A 13,392-nucleotide genomic window follows, 5' to 3' on the forward strand; every position below is an offset into this window, starting at 1 on the left:
TATTATTAACTCTATAATTTAATTTCCACCTTCTATTTCAACAGCTGATACTTGCTTTGGCAATACACTGGATTTCAAGAATCCTTCAACATTTGCATGCATATAGGTGATCTTCCTCTGCATTGGTAATTTTGAGGCAGTCTAAATAATTTTTATTACAAAATGCTTTTCTGTTTGTTTCATCTTAGTATAAACTACAAGAATGAGAGAAATTTCAGCAAACATCCCCAGCATAAACTATTTCAGGAGATATTTACAGCTTTGGTGAAAAATAGACTCATATGCAGGTAAGACTGTCCCAGAAAGAAAAAGACATTTACCCAAGAATGGCATGTATTATGTATCTTGTTTCTAGCATCCAGTTTGAAGCGGTTTATGAATGTAACATGCTCAAAGGATGAAACAGAGCAAAGACCATTTCAAAGGAGCTGAATGAATCATCACTGCAGATGAGCTCATTAAAATTACTCTGGTTAGGCCTGAATTTAGCTGAATTTTATGATAGACAAGCCAGAATGGGAACACACCCAAGTCACGCTGTTTTCCTTGTCTTGAGTTTGGATATTCAGGAGGCGTTTATCACAGAGACATCGGGTAACACCATGGCCAGCATCCTCAAAGTCCGGATTTGCAGTCAATCCAAGCACTGATTAACTGGGCTGCTGCAGCCTGGACCTCAGGGAAAGGATAGAGTGAGATAACCAGTTACAGCCTGGGGACGATATTTCTTTTCAGGACAAAGTCAAATGTTCTTTCCTCTGCTCTCCTTTGTCTTAACACTGGTGCACTGTGGGCTGCAGGGAAGGGCTAGCTGGCCGGCCCTCCAGATTCCCTCCTGAAAATACCAGGGGTTTTCAGTGAGCCATTGCCTGGTGCCGGACTGTAGTCAGGAGTGACCTTTCTCTTGGTCCTGGGCCACTTGCAGTGGGAGCTGTGCTGCTGTCAGGCTGGAAGGAGACTCCCAGCACCCTTCGTGGCTGGGCCGGCCTTCTACTCTTCCTGAGAGGCCAGACTTTCTCCCCCCAGGCACTAGCAGAAAAGCCCAGGAAGAACCTTGGATCTTCCCCATCACTCTGAAACTTGATTGAGATATCTGAATTCTGTCCCAGTGAGATGGGAAAGATTGCTCTTATTCTGGAAAATAGAAAGATTACTGAAAACTTAATGACTGACTGAAATAAGACTGACTTGGTCCAGTGCAGTAGAACAGCATCCCTAAGCAGAGTGTAAGTGGTAGTCTGAGGATTTGGTCTTTTGGAGGGGTTATTTAGTATTGAAAACTTAAGTACTGACAGTGACTGCCAAATAAATTGGTTTAATTTAAAACAATCTAGGGTTGGGATTGCATGTGCCATGGCTTCGTATGTGGTTTAAGCAGAAGATCAGAAGACTGGCTCAGATGACACAAGACGCCTAGAATCTTTACCAAGGTTATGTAATTGGGTTACAGTCAATATTGTCAATATCCTCAAAAGATTGTTGAAAGATTAATGACCATGGCAGAGGACCTGAGGTTGTCCTGGACTATCTGCTCTTGTGCTTGAACAGAGTAAGAGCAATGTTAGTAGCACAGTAATTATGCCTGAAATGGTATTATTGGAAAATTGAAGTTCTTTAATTTGTTTTGAAGATGGTAATCATGGACTCCTCAGGGGATGTCCAATAGGTCATTTGTTGGGTTGGTACTTTGGGGAAGGCATAAGTTTTACTGTATTGAGTGTAGAGATCTTACTATCTCTCTGCCCTGCAGACACCAGGTACAGGAATCATCAGGAAAGATAGGCAGGTGAGGGCTGGCCTCCAGCAGCTGAAAGAGATCTTAACAGTTCTGAGGTCAAGAGATCTCCTGTGAGGACATTTTCAAATTCTTAGTGATTATCGAGGCATCTTACACTGGACGGAATTATTGACTTGCAACACAATCAGTTCCTGGAAATCTTTAAACCTGGGAGAGATGATTATAGATATCTTTGCTCTCCTGGGAGGAGAAGGAATTTAGGAATGTTGAACATGAAGAGCATCCTTTCATGTCATCCTCTCACTGCTGACAGATTGTTACCTCCAGTTCTATTCTAAAAGCAGGGTTGGGTAAAAGATGGATTAAGTATAAAAGTCTTCCATTGTTTCTTACCCCATATAACCTTGTTTGTTTGGCCAGAACTACCTGTTTTTTCTTTTCCCTCTAACTTTAGTCTAGTAGAAATACATCTCAGGACCTTTACTGGTATGGTTTCCTATCCCTTTTCTTTGCAAACAACAGATTTGATGTTGACTGAAAGGCTTGGATTCAGTTCAAGAAACAAATTGTTGAGCCTCACCATGTACATGTCAGAGAGGGTGAAAGTACAGAGATGATTAGGACACACGGTCTCTTTCTTCCTAGGGACTCAATCCGGTCAGCTAGTTACCCACATCTCAGTACAAAGAAACTGTGACAAAAAGTAAAGTATATTACGACAAACATAGGGTGGATGAAGTTGCAGGGGTGTGGACTTCGGCCTTTGGTCCAACTCTGGCTATATGTAAGACTGGGCATGTTTCAGATGCTGTGCTGCTCAAGTTCACCCTGATAATACGGCTGACTGGGAATTTAGTCTCACCTACTTATACCCATTGGACATTTTTCTTGTTTGTTCCTCTTCTATTTCATTTTCCTCAACAACATTCACCTCTAAACCACACTTCTGGATACCCTGTTTCCTGGGTTGTTTTCCTAAGATTGACTTCTAATTTCCCCTTTGTTCTCAGAAATAACATTGCCAAGCAGCATCTGAAATGAGACAAGAGTTGTTACTCCAGAGTCAGATGAGGCAACTACCTCACAGTAGACCTCAAAAGGCAAGCGAAAATGTCTCTGAACCTGAGGTCACTCTGGGTTGTACATGGCAATAAATCTTGATGTGTGGCAGGGGATATAAATGGATTTTCGTCTTCCCACTTTTCCTTCTACCCTGAGATCATTTGTCCTCAGTAGAGTCTGCTGTTTGAAAATGCATCCACCTCTTTTTCATCTTATTTGCCTGTGCAAGAAAGCACAGAGTTATGAGATTGTGTAGGGAAGTAGAAACTGTTACAACACTGGCACATTTAAACCAGAAAAAGATGATTATAGATGTCTTTGCTCTCATGGGAGGAGAAGGAATTTAGGAATGTTGAACATCAAGAGTATCCTTTCGTGTCATCCTCTCACTGCTGACAGATTGTTACATCCAGTTCTAGTCTAAGTAGGGTTGGGTGAAAGATGGATTAACTGTTAATCCGTGCATAGATTAAAAATTAACTGACCGCTTATAAAGCCAACCTCTACTCCAGGATCTTTTCTGTGTAACTGCTCCTCTGAGGCACCTCTCTTGGTCCATTCCCTGCTGATTGCCAGAGGATGTGAATATTCCGTGCTGCTGCTGCTGCTGCTAAGTCTCTTCAGTCGTGTCCGACTCTGCGAGACCCCATAGACGGCAGCCCACCAGGCTCCCCCCGTCCCTGGGATTCTCCAGGCAAGAACACTGGAGTGGGTTGCCATTTCCTTCTCCAATGCATGAAAGTGAAAGGTGAAAGTGAAGCTGCTCAGTCGTGTCTGACTCTTAGTGACCCCATGGACTGCAGCCCACCAGGCTCCTCCGTCCATGGGACTCTCCAGGCAAGAGTATAAGACATAACCTAACTTGTGAAACTGGATGAAGATGTAGAATTTCATGCAGTTATTGCAAGTGATGGTGCTGAACTGGTAGGACCTGATCAGTGAGGCCCTGGCAGAATCAGACCACCTGATGATTGTAGAATAGAGTATTAACAAGGAAGGTGAGAGGGTGAAATTCAGAAAAGCATGTTTTGAATAGCAAAGATTAGGAGAAGCCATTAGGAGACATGGATGGATCTTTCTAATATATTTACAAAAATGAACCTGTTTTATGCTGCAGAAATAAAAAGTAAATTCAAGGAAATTGGATCATGTTATATGACTTTGTCAGAAAATATATGCCAAAAAGTGTCAGCTGAACCCATTATATAGTTATCAGGTCAGAGTTGTATTATACGTTAAATTTTGTTAAATGTAAAATAAAATATATCTAAGTTTCATGATTTATTTGTTAAACTATTGGGTTTAACAAAACTTCTTTCAAGTTTTTGATAAGATCTTACAGAAAAACCTGAACAAACTTTTTTAGTCACCTCAATAATATTTTAATTACACCGTGTCCCCTTCTCTGTAATATGAAAATTGGGGTTATTTTAAAGTAGCTTCTTGGGAATTCCCTTGTTGCCTAGTGGTTAGGATCCTGGACTTTCACTAAGGTGGCCCAGGTTCAAGGCATGGTCAAGGAACTGAACTGAGATCTCACAATCCACATGTCACAATCAAAAAAAAAAAGAATAAATAAATAAAGTGGGTTCTCTTTTAGGTATGACTATCCTAGTAATTGGAGAAGGCAATGGCACCCACTCCAGTACTCTTGCCTGGAAAATCCCATGGACGGAGGGGCCTGGTGGGCTGCAGTCCATGGGGTCGCTAGGAGTCGGACACGACTGAGTGACTTCACTTTCACCTTTCACTTTCATGCATTGGAGAAGGAAATGGCAACCCACTCCAGTGTTCTTGCCTGGAGAATCCCAGGGCCTGGTGGGCTGCTGTCTATGGGGTTGCACAGAGTCGGACATGACTGAATCGACTTAGCAGTAGCAGCAGCATCCTAGTAATTGCCAGGATATCTCTTCTCTCACCTGTAACTTTTTTTTCCACCTGTAACTTTTATAGAAGTGAGTGTGTTCCAGGTTCTTTAAGTTCAGTTAAAAGAGAACCACCTGATCTAATTAAGCATGGCTTTTTTTTTTTTTTGTCCATAAGTGCAGTCACTTTTCTGATAAGAACAAGTTGGCATCCTTATTTTACATCACATTTCCTGAAATACATGCTACAAATTTGAAGTATTTTGGAAATGCATCTAGGAAGTCTGGATTGGGAAGCTGTTTGCACTTTCTACAAGAACTGCTCAAGAGCTCAAGGACTGCTTGAATTAGGGAAAGATATCTGGTCCAAACCATCACAATCCAATTAAAAATGCTGAAAGTGTTCTGTGACCTTCCCAGGGACCTCTAGCCCAGGAGACCTACGGAGTTACTTGTTTGCCGCTTACCCCTCTGTTGTCCACATCCACACTAGAATCGAGGCCACAAGGCAAGTGCATCTTCTTTGGAGCTTTGCCCAATCTTCAGCTTCAGCTCTCTAGAGCTATTACGGGGACCAAAGGGTCGGAAGAAACAGCAATCTCATCAGAGTCTTGATTAAGTTCTTAAAATAGACCAAGGTGATGGAGAGATGCTTTTTCTTTTTAAAAAGAATTTTTTTGGCTTTATGGCATGTGGGATCTTATTTCCCTGACCAGGGATCAAACCCGCACCCCCTGCACCACAAGTTCAAGTCAACCACTGGGCTACCAGGGAAGTTCCAAGAGTGGCTTTTTCTGTGATTTTATCTCATCAGGTAGTAGAGAGGCCAGTAGGAGCCTCTGAAGACTTCTTTCTCCCCCAGGAAAAGAGAACCCTGGTCACTTTGGTAAAGTGTGCAGAGAGCTCAGACCTCTCTAGAGAGGTCTTCATGTCAGTCCCAGAAATTGGACACAGAGAAAGGCTCATTAAAGTCCCCAACATGTTAGGTTTGGGTCTTTAGATACCTAAAAAAAAAATCTCCTGGTAGTCCAGGTAAAACTCCAGTTTCTTTCTGGTTCACAGTTTCGTCTGAGGTCTTCTTCCTCCTTTGCCTTGTCTCTCGCTCCTGCCCAGCACATCCTTTGGGCTCACCAAGGTGAGACTGAACCCTTTATTGTTTCTTGGAAAGTTATTCTCTCTCTGTCTTGCCTCTGAGCCTCAGCCCCTGCTCATCTTTGTCTGAAGCCTGCCACCCCCACCTCTTTGCCTTTCTGGCTGTTCCAGCTCCTCAAAGGACCCTGCGCCCATGCTCCTCCTGCTATGTGCCGAGCTGAGCTCTTCAGGAACAGAGCTTGGGTCTTTTATTGCCAACTCAAGCCATTGACGCTGGTTTTATTGGAGAGTGTGCAGACTGAGAGTCTTCATGAAGTGGAATTTCTTTGCATTAAATTTTTTTGATTACTATAAAAATTTGAAAAACACAGAAAGCTATAAAAAATGAAAATTTACCCTTTATACCACCCTAGAAGTTGCTACATTAACTCTTTTCTTACACTATGTGTTTGTTTATGTGGCTGTGTCGGGTCTTGGTTGCAGCACTCAGGATCCTTGGCCTTGCTGCAGCTTATGGGAGCTTTAGCTGAGGCATGTGGGATACCTCCCTGACCAGCTCCCGGCATTGGGAACCCAGAGTCTTAGTCACTGGACCACCAGGGAAGTCCCAGAAAAAGCTACGTTAACTCATATTATATTTCCTTGTAATCTTGTAAAAACACTATATGCTTGTTTATTCCATTTATGTGACAGATTATTGTTGTTCAGTCACTAAGTCATGTCTGACTGTGACCCTCATGGACTCCAGCATACTAGGCTTCCCTGTCCTTCACCATCTCCTGGAGTTTGCTCAAACTCATGTCCATTGAGTCAGTGATGCCATCCAACATCTCATCCTCTGCCACGCCCTTCTCCTCCTGCCGTCAATCTTTCCCAGCATCAAGGTCTTTTCTAGTGAGTTGGCTCTTGACATCAGGTGGCCAAAGTATTGGAGCTTTATCTTCAGCATGATGATTAATGATTCCTAACCTGGAGCAAATATGTAGTTCTTACATGTTATTGTCGTTCAGTCGCTAAGTTGTGTCCAACTCTTTGTGACCCCATGGACTACAGCATACCAGTCTTCCCTGGCCTTCACTATTTCCTGGGGTTTGCTCAAATTCATGTCCATTGAGTCACTGATACTATCTAACCATTTCATCCTCTGCTGCCTTTTTCTCCTTTTGTCTTCAATCTTCCCAGCATCAGGGTCTTTTTCAATGAGTCAGATCTTCGCATCAGGTAGCCAAAGTATTGGAGCTTCAGCAGCAGTTATTCTAATGAATATTCAGGGTTAATTTCCTTTAGGATTGACTGGTTGGATCTCCTTGAAGTCCAAGGGGCTCTCAAGAATCTTCTGCAGCACCACAATTCAAAAACATCATTTCTTCAGTACTCAGCCTTATTTATGGTCCAACTCTCACATCTGTACATGACTACTGGAAAAAACCATAGCTTTGACTATATGGACCTTTGTCACCAAAGTGATGTCTCTTTTTAGTACACTGTCTAGGTTTGTCATAGCTTTTCTTCCAAGGAGCAAGCATCTTTTAATTTCATGGTTTCAGTCACCATCTGCAATGCTTTTGGAGCCCAAGAAAATAAAATCTGTCACTGCTTCCACTTTCCTCACAAATAGAATTTGCCATGAAGTGATGGGACCAGATGTCATGATCTTAGTCTTTTTGAACATTGAGTTTGAAGAAACCAGCTTTTTCACTCTCCTCTTTCACCTTCATCAAGAAGCTCTTCAGTTTCTCTTTGCTTTCTGCCACTAGAATTTCATGTTAATTTCTCCTAAAATGTTATTTAGTTTACCCCAAGCTTAAGTTGTTTATATATGCACACTATATGTATGTACACACACGCATGCACACACACACACACACACACACACACACACACACAGAGTCATCCAGTTCTCTCTCTCTTTTTTTTTTTTTTTACTGTTTACTACTGCTTCCTAGGAAACTCATTCACTCAAATGGCTAACAGGCAGAGAATTAAAATCATCCCAACTTGTCAGGAGAGGACCACTTCTTGTTTGTCCACACATAAGCACCAGAGCCAGTTTTAAACTTGACCAAATCAATAATTGACAGTTTCCCATCAGTGCCTGAGCTTCTGATAACCAGGGAGTAAGCTAAAGCACATTCTGGATCCCCCTTTACATGGCCAAAATCAGTCCGTCCCGAGGACACCCCCCACTTAGGAAAGTCACCACTCCTGACTTTCTCTGTCAGCTTTTCTCTGAGAGATGGAAACCTCTCTCCTGCTATAGTCTTTTCCTTCATGTGTTGATTGGTGGACTTCTTTGGGCATCTCAGCATCACCATGCCTAAAATAGGACTTCTGATTTCTCTTATTCACCTTGCCTTCCTCTCAACTCTAGTCTCTCCCACGTGTTGACCTGTCCTAGCTGCACAGTCTCTTGCGCTGACCATGCTCCTGGCTGACTGAGCTCCTGGCTCTGACCGTGACTCCCTGTAGTGTTCTTAACAGCACGTCCCGAAGGATCTATTCAGAATCTCTGTCACATGATGTGAGTCCTATGCTTAAAGGCTGCCTGTGACTTTCTGGAGTAAAAAGTCCAAAATCCCTGTTGCTATTCTACAAAGATCTGCAGAACTGGCTCTTGCTGTCTCTATAACATCAACTCCCATGACTCTGTCTTTGCTCTTCTTGCTCCAGCCCTCAAGGGTTTCCCTGCACAAACCAGTGCATACACACTTCAGTCTTTGGCTGTTCAGACCTCGACTCATTCCTGAGTTCACTCAGATGCTACTCGTATCTGAAAACATTTCTCTGACTCTCCTAAACGCGCATTCCCAGGACTCCCTAAACCTTTAGCGTTGTTGTTTTTCCCTGGTCACCACCTGATGTGCAGTTTTGTTTGTGTGTGGGTTATTGGTCTTCTTTCTCTTGATGGTAACCTCTATGAACACCAGGGCATAGTTCTGGCAGGTTGCAGTCCTGGGCGTGTGACAGCGTCTGGATCCTGGTAGGTGATGAGAGTAACTATCTGAAAGCATTCAATCTCTGAACTTTCACCAGTCATGCAGAAGAAACAGCTAGGACAGTTGTTTCTATTCAAAATCTGGCTTTCAGGACCAACATGACCTATCGGATAGACCTCTGACTGGGTGTCTCTTCTGGGCCAGATTTAGTGGATGACACAGCCCATTAAGAACAGTGGGACAAGTCAGTAAAAATTCCCTAAGTACTCACTTATAATTCATGTCTTCACATGTTTTATTTAAGTTTTTACATCTCCATTTTGATGTGAATTTTACTTTTACAACTATCCAAAAGAAAAAAAAAGAATCTACCATAGGGATTTGACATACTATTTATTTTGAAACAGGTCTCAGTGTCTCCACAGTAAAATTTTGAGACAAATATGGCAGTTTTTGGTGGTGTTTGTTTTGTGTGGATGAGAAGGGCGATCTCATAGTGGCCCCTCTGAAGACGCCGCCGCTTCTGGGTGAGAGGCGGCTGAGGTTTAAGCTCTGGCGTTGGCGTCAGCCCTGGGTGGAGTTGCCCTGGCCACAGACCCTCCGTGCTCTCTGCCCACAGCGTCGTGGCTGGCGTTTACCTGCAGCTCTCAAGTCACACCCGGGTTTCTTCAGCAGAGCAGGAGGGTGAGACCCTGACCACCCTTTCTCTTTTCAAATGCTTCGTCTCTGGTGGCACTGTTTCTCCTCCTCTGTTTGCATCGAGAGCAGAAAGTGGCATCTGATCCCGAAATGGAAGTGGCAGGCGGTCATGACAGAGGCGTGGGGGCTAGTCCGCTGCCTCGTGCGAACAGTCCTGCGAGTGCAGTGGCAGAAGCTCAGTCACCGGAGGGGACATGTATTTGCCTGGTCGTGCGTGAATCTGCTGCCCTGAGGCTGCTATAATGGGACACGTCCTCCGGGGAAACACTGTCTTTGCTGACAAACAAGGTTCTCAGAGCTACCTCAGGAGACCCCTCGCCATTATACACGCCTGCCCCAACAGGAGATGCATTGAAGAGCCCCTTTCTGTCATCCATGTCATGTAGGAGGCCCCGGGTGAAGGGGGATATGGGAGCTCTGACCTGGGGGTCAGGGCCCCAACTCTGCTACCTGTACACTCGGTGGCCCGGGACTGGCCCCTCCTCAGTCAAACAAAGACTTTGGAGTCTGTCATTACCATTCTCTGTAATTCTCTGCTTGCATTAGACTCGCTGTGTCTCCTAGTCCCCCAACTCCTGGCGAACAGAGCTCTATATCACCTTACAGAACATGCCATTCCCCAGGGGCAGCAGAGCTCCAGCCAACGGGCCCCGTCCTTGAGCGGGGTGAAGGGCTGGGAGCCATGGAAGGAACAACTGCTCCTCAGAGGTCAGTACTCTGGAGGATGCCCCACAGGGCCCAGACACGAGGAATTCTATTTACATTGACAACAGCTGAGGACAGAATCACATAGAAATATTAACAGCTTCAGGCCACAGTCCCTAAATTGCAGAACAAAAAAATGCCATTTGTTTGGAACAGAACTTTCAATCCTGAGATTTTCTAGAATTCTTTATTTATTTACATTCCTTTAATAGGAAAACAAGACAAAAAGCTATTCTGGAATTCTTTTTTTTTTTTTTAGAGGTGAGAAGGAACAGAAAAAAACCTTTTCATATTGATTTTAATATGAAAAAGCATTAGAAAGCTCATGGACTTCCCTCATGAAAGTTGTACGTTCTTAACAAGAAAAATTCCAAGCATACACAGATTTGTCATATGAGTCATCTCCCAGTGTATCCCATGGCTTCTCCTCTTAAATAATGAAGAGCAGCCAGCATTAAACCTCAGGAGGCTGCCAGCAGCTGTTGCCACTGGATTATTATTCCCGTTAGATCTTTGGGGTGTAGTGTTGGCTGCAGGCTATCTTTAGCTGACCCCAGCACCTGGAAGGGAAACCAGTCACTCGCCATCCCTCTCTTATGAGATGAAAGATTTTCTGTCTCTAATAGGAGTCTCAGAATAACCACATCCTGACAAGGGTTCCCAGAAGTGATTATTTGAAATTCAAAATGTACTTCAAATTTGCATTATTTTTCCCAATGCAGGAAGTTAGGATGAACTATAGTGCAGCTTCCACTGTGGCCTTGGATAATTCTGTCTGGCTACAGCCCTCGGAGGAGGTTGCACGTGTGTGTGCTAAGCTGCTTCAGTCTTGTCCGACCCTGCGACCCCATGGACTGTAGCCTGCCAGGCTCCTCTGTCCGTGGGATTCTCCAGGCAAGAATACTGGAGTGGGTTGCCATTTCCTCCTCCAGGGGATCTTCTCAACTCAGGGATCGAACCTGCTTCTCTTGCAGCTCCTGCATTGCAGGTGGATTCTTTACCACCAGTGCCACCTGGGAAGCCCCAGAAGGGTTGAGTCCTGTCTTTATTTTCAGAAGAGACTGAACTTTGCCTCCAGTAGCAGAGGTGTCACAGTCATGGTACCCAGATTGAAGGAGGGCTGTGAGGTGCTGGAACCTGTGGCAGGCAGCTCTTGCCAGGGGCCTTGGTGGTGGCAGGAAGAGTGATTCTCAGCCAGAAATCTTCTTGAGACACTGTGTTCAACCTCCATCTACAGAGCCAGGCCTCTTGTGGGGACTCTCACTTATAAGATGCAGGCAAACATCCTTGGAAATATAAGGCTGTGGGAAAAGCATATTTCCAGCTTCCTTCCTGTGAGCTGAGTCAGTGGATGGAAGGAGCGAGTGGCTTGGGGTGGAGAGTAGTGGCTGGGCTCTGGTGGAGGAATCACAGATGCTCGATCTGCCTTCTAGGAGGTATGTTTCTTGCACTCAGGTGTGAGGTGTGCAGGTTTGGGACAGAGCTGAATTTTTCTGGATTGAGAAACAGTCACAGTTGAATTCCACTGCCACCCCCTGCCCCCAACCCCAACAAAGGTCAGGGATCCATGTCAGACAAGCCGGGCAAGGGTTGTATTAGGACTGCAGTTCAAGTAAATCCTCCTCTTGAGCTAGGGGGCAGATGCTTAAAGTACCCTAACTTTGCTGGATGTACTCACTCAGCTGTGCAGGTAGGTGGGAGAGGGTGGGAGGAATTATGTGGATTCTGGTCCGAAACAGCTTCGTCTTCCTCTGTTCTTCTTGGCTAGGCAAGAAATAGCAGACACATTTTGTTTTAGGTTTTTGCTAATGCTCGCGTCACATTGGACTAATCTGGAGGGCAGTGTCACCTGGCGGGGAGCACCTTCTGGTGATTGCAGGGAGGTCCGGCACTCAGCAGCTCTCAGCGTCTCTTCCTCGCCTCAGGAGCCTAGGTGCTGATGGCCTCCGCACTGCAACATACACTTTAGTTAGAACAGCTACACATGACTGGCCTCATATCATGTCAGAGAACATCTATCTAATTGTGTGGGAGGTTCCAGTGTTAAAGCGTTACCAAAGCTGCTTCATAGAAAGGAGCACAGGCAAGGCTCCCAGCCCAGCCCTGTTGTGAGAGGGTCAGTGAAAAAGGTGCGGGGAGGCCAGTGTGACTGGAAGGGCATGTGTGGGGGCAGTGGTGGGGGGGGCCGTGAGGCCCGAGAGGCAGTGGGGAGGCCAGGCGTCCCAAGGAGCCTATGGGCTGGGGACCTGAGTGAGAGGAGAGATGCTGGAGGCCAGGGCAGAGAGGGTGTCTGTGGAGGGTCTCCTTGGCTGGTATGCGAAGACTGAAGTTGGAACACAGATGGAAGCGAGGAAGGCAGGTGGGGAGGCTTTTGCAGTAGTTCATGCAGGGACTTCCTTGGCAGTCCAATGGTTAAGACTCTGCATTTCCACTGCAGGGGGCATGGGTTCAAGCCATGGTCAGGGAACTAAGATCTCACATGCTGCAGGGTGTACCCCTTCAAGCAAATGATGATGGAGGCTTGAGCCGGGGTCATAGCGGATGAGGGAGTGAGAAGCTGATCTCAGAGAGACAACAGTGAGTGGTCTTGAAGCAGGATCTTAGTTCCCCTTGGTTCCTTGAACCTGAATCCTGGACAAAAGCCAGGAATCCTAGCTGCGACTCCACCAGGGACTAAGACTAGAAGCAAAGCCAACCTGGCTCTTGCCTCTGTTTGAAAGTAAGAATGATTTGAGAGATAAAAACTGCAAAAAAACGGGTTCAGTTCAGTTCAGTTCAGTCGCTCAGTCGTGTCCGACTCTTTGCAACCCCGTGAACTGCAGCATGCCAGGCCTCCCTGTCCTTCACCAACCCCTGAAGTCCACCCAAACCCATGTCCATCGAGTTGGTGATGCCATCCAACCATCTCATCCTCTTTTATCCCCTTCTCCTCCTGCCTCAATCTTCCCCAGCATCAGGATCTTTTCCAATGAGTCAGCTCTTCACATCAGGTGGTCAAAGTATTGGAGTTTCAGCTTCAACATCAGTCCTTCCAATGAACACCCAGGACTGATCTCCTTTAGGATGGACTGGTTGGATCTCCTTGCAGTGAGAGGGACTCTCAAGAGTCTTCCTCAACACCACAGTTCAAAAGCATCAATTCTTCAGCACTCAGCTTTCTTTATAGTCCAACTCTCATGTTCATACATGACCATTGGAAAAACCATAGCCTTGACTAGAAGGACCTTTGTTGGCAAAGTAATGTCTCTGCTTTTTACTATGCTATCTAGGTTGGTCATAACTTTCCTTCCAAGGA

At 45.2% G+C, this 13,392-nt stretch overlaps 1 protein-coding gene across 5 annotated transcripts in view; it reads left to right on the top strand.

Annotated features, from left to right (window-relative positions):
• The window catches only part of NEK10 (NIMA related kinase 10), a 259,600-nt gene that overhangs the window by 48,807 nt on the left and 197,401 nt on the right, over nucleotides 1-13,392 (top strand). For all 5 annotated transcript variants that reach the window (XR_003507765.1, XM_027522840.1, XM_027522842.1 and 2 more), the window contains one exon: nucleotides 189-287. Coding sequence is in view for 4 of the 5 variants with exons in the window: in XM_027522840.1 (XP_027378641.1) it covers nucleotides 189-287 (99 nt within the window). In the remaining variant the exon portion in view is untranslated. The remainder of the gene's footprint in view (nucleotides 1-188; nucleotides 288-13,392) is intronic.

This window comes from Bos indicus x Bos taurus, chromosome 22, assembly GCF_003369695.1.
Source record: "Bos indicus x Bos taurus breed Angus x Brahman F1 hybrid chromosome 22, Bos_hybrid_MaternalHap_v2.0, whole genome shotgun sequence".
NCBI lineage: Eukaryota > Metazoa > Chordata > Mammalia > Artiodactyla > Bovidae > Bos > Bos indicus x Bos taurus.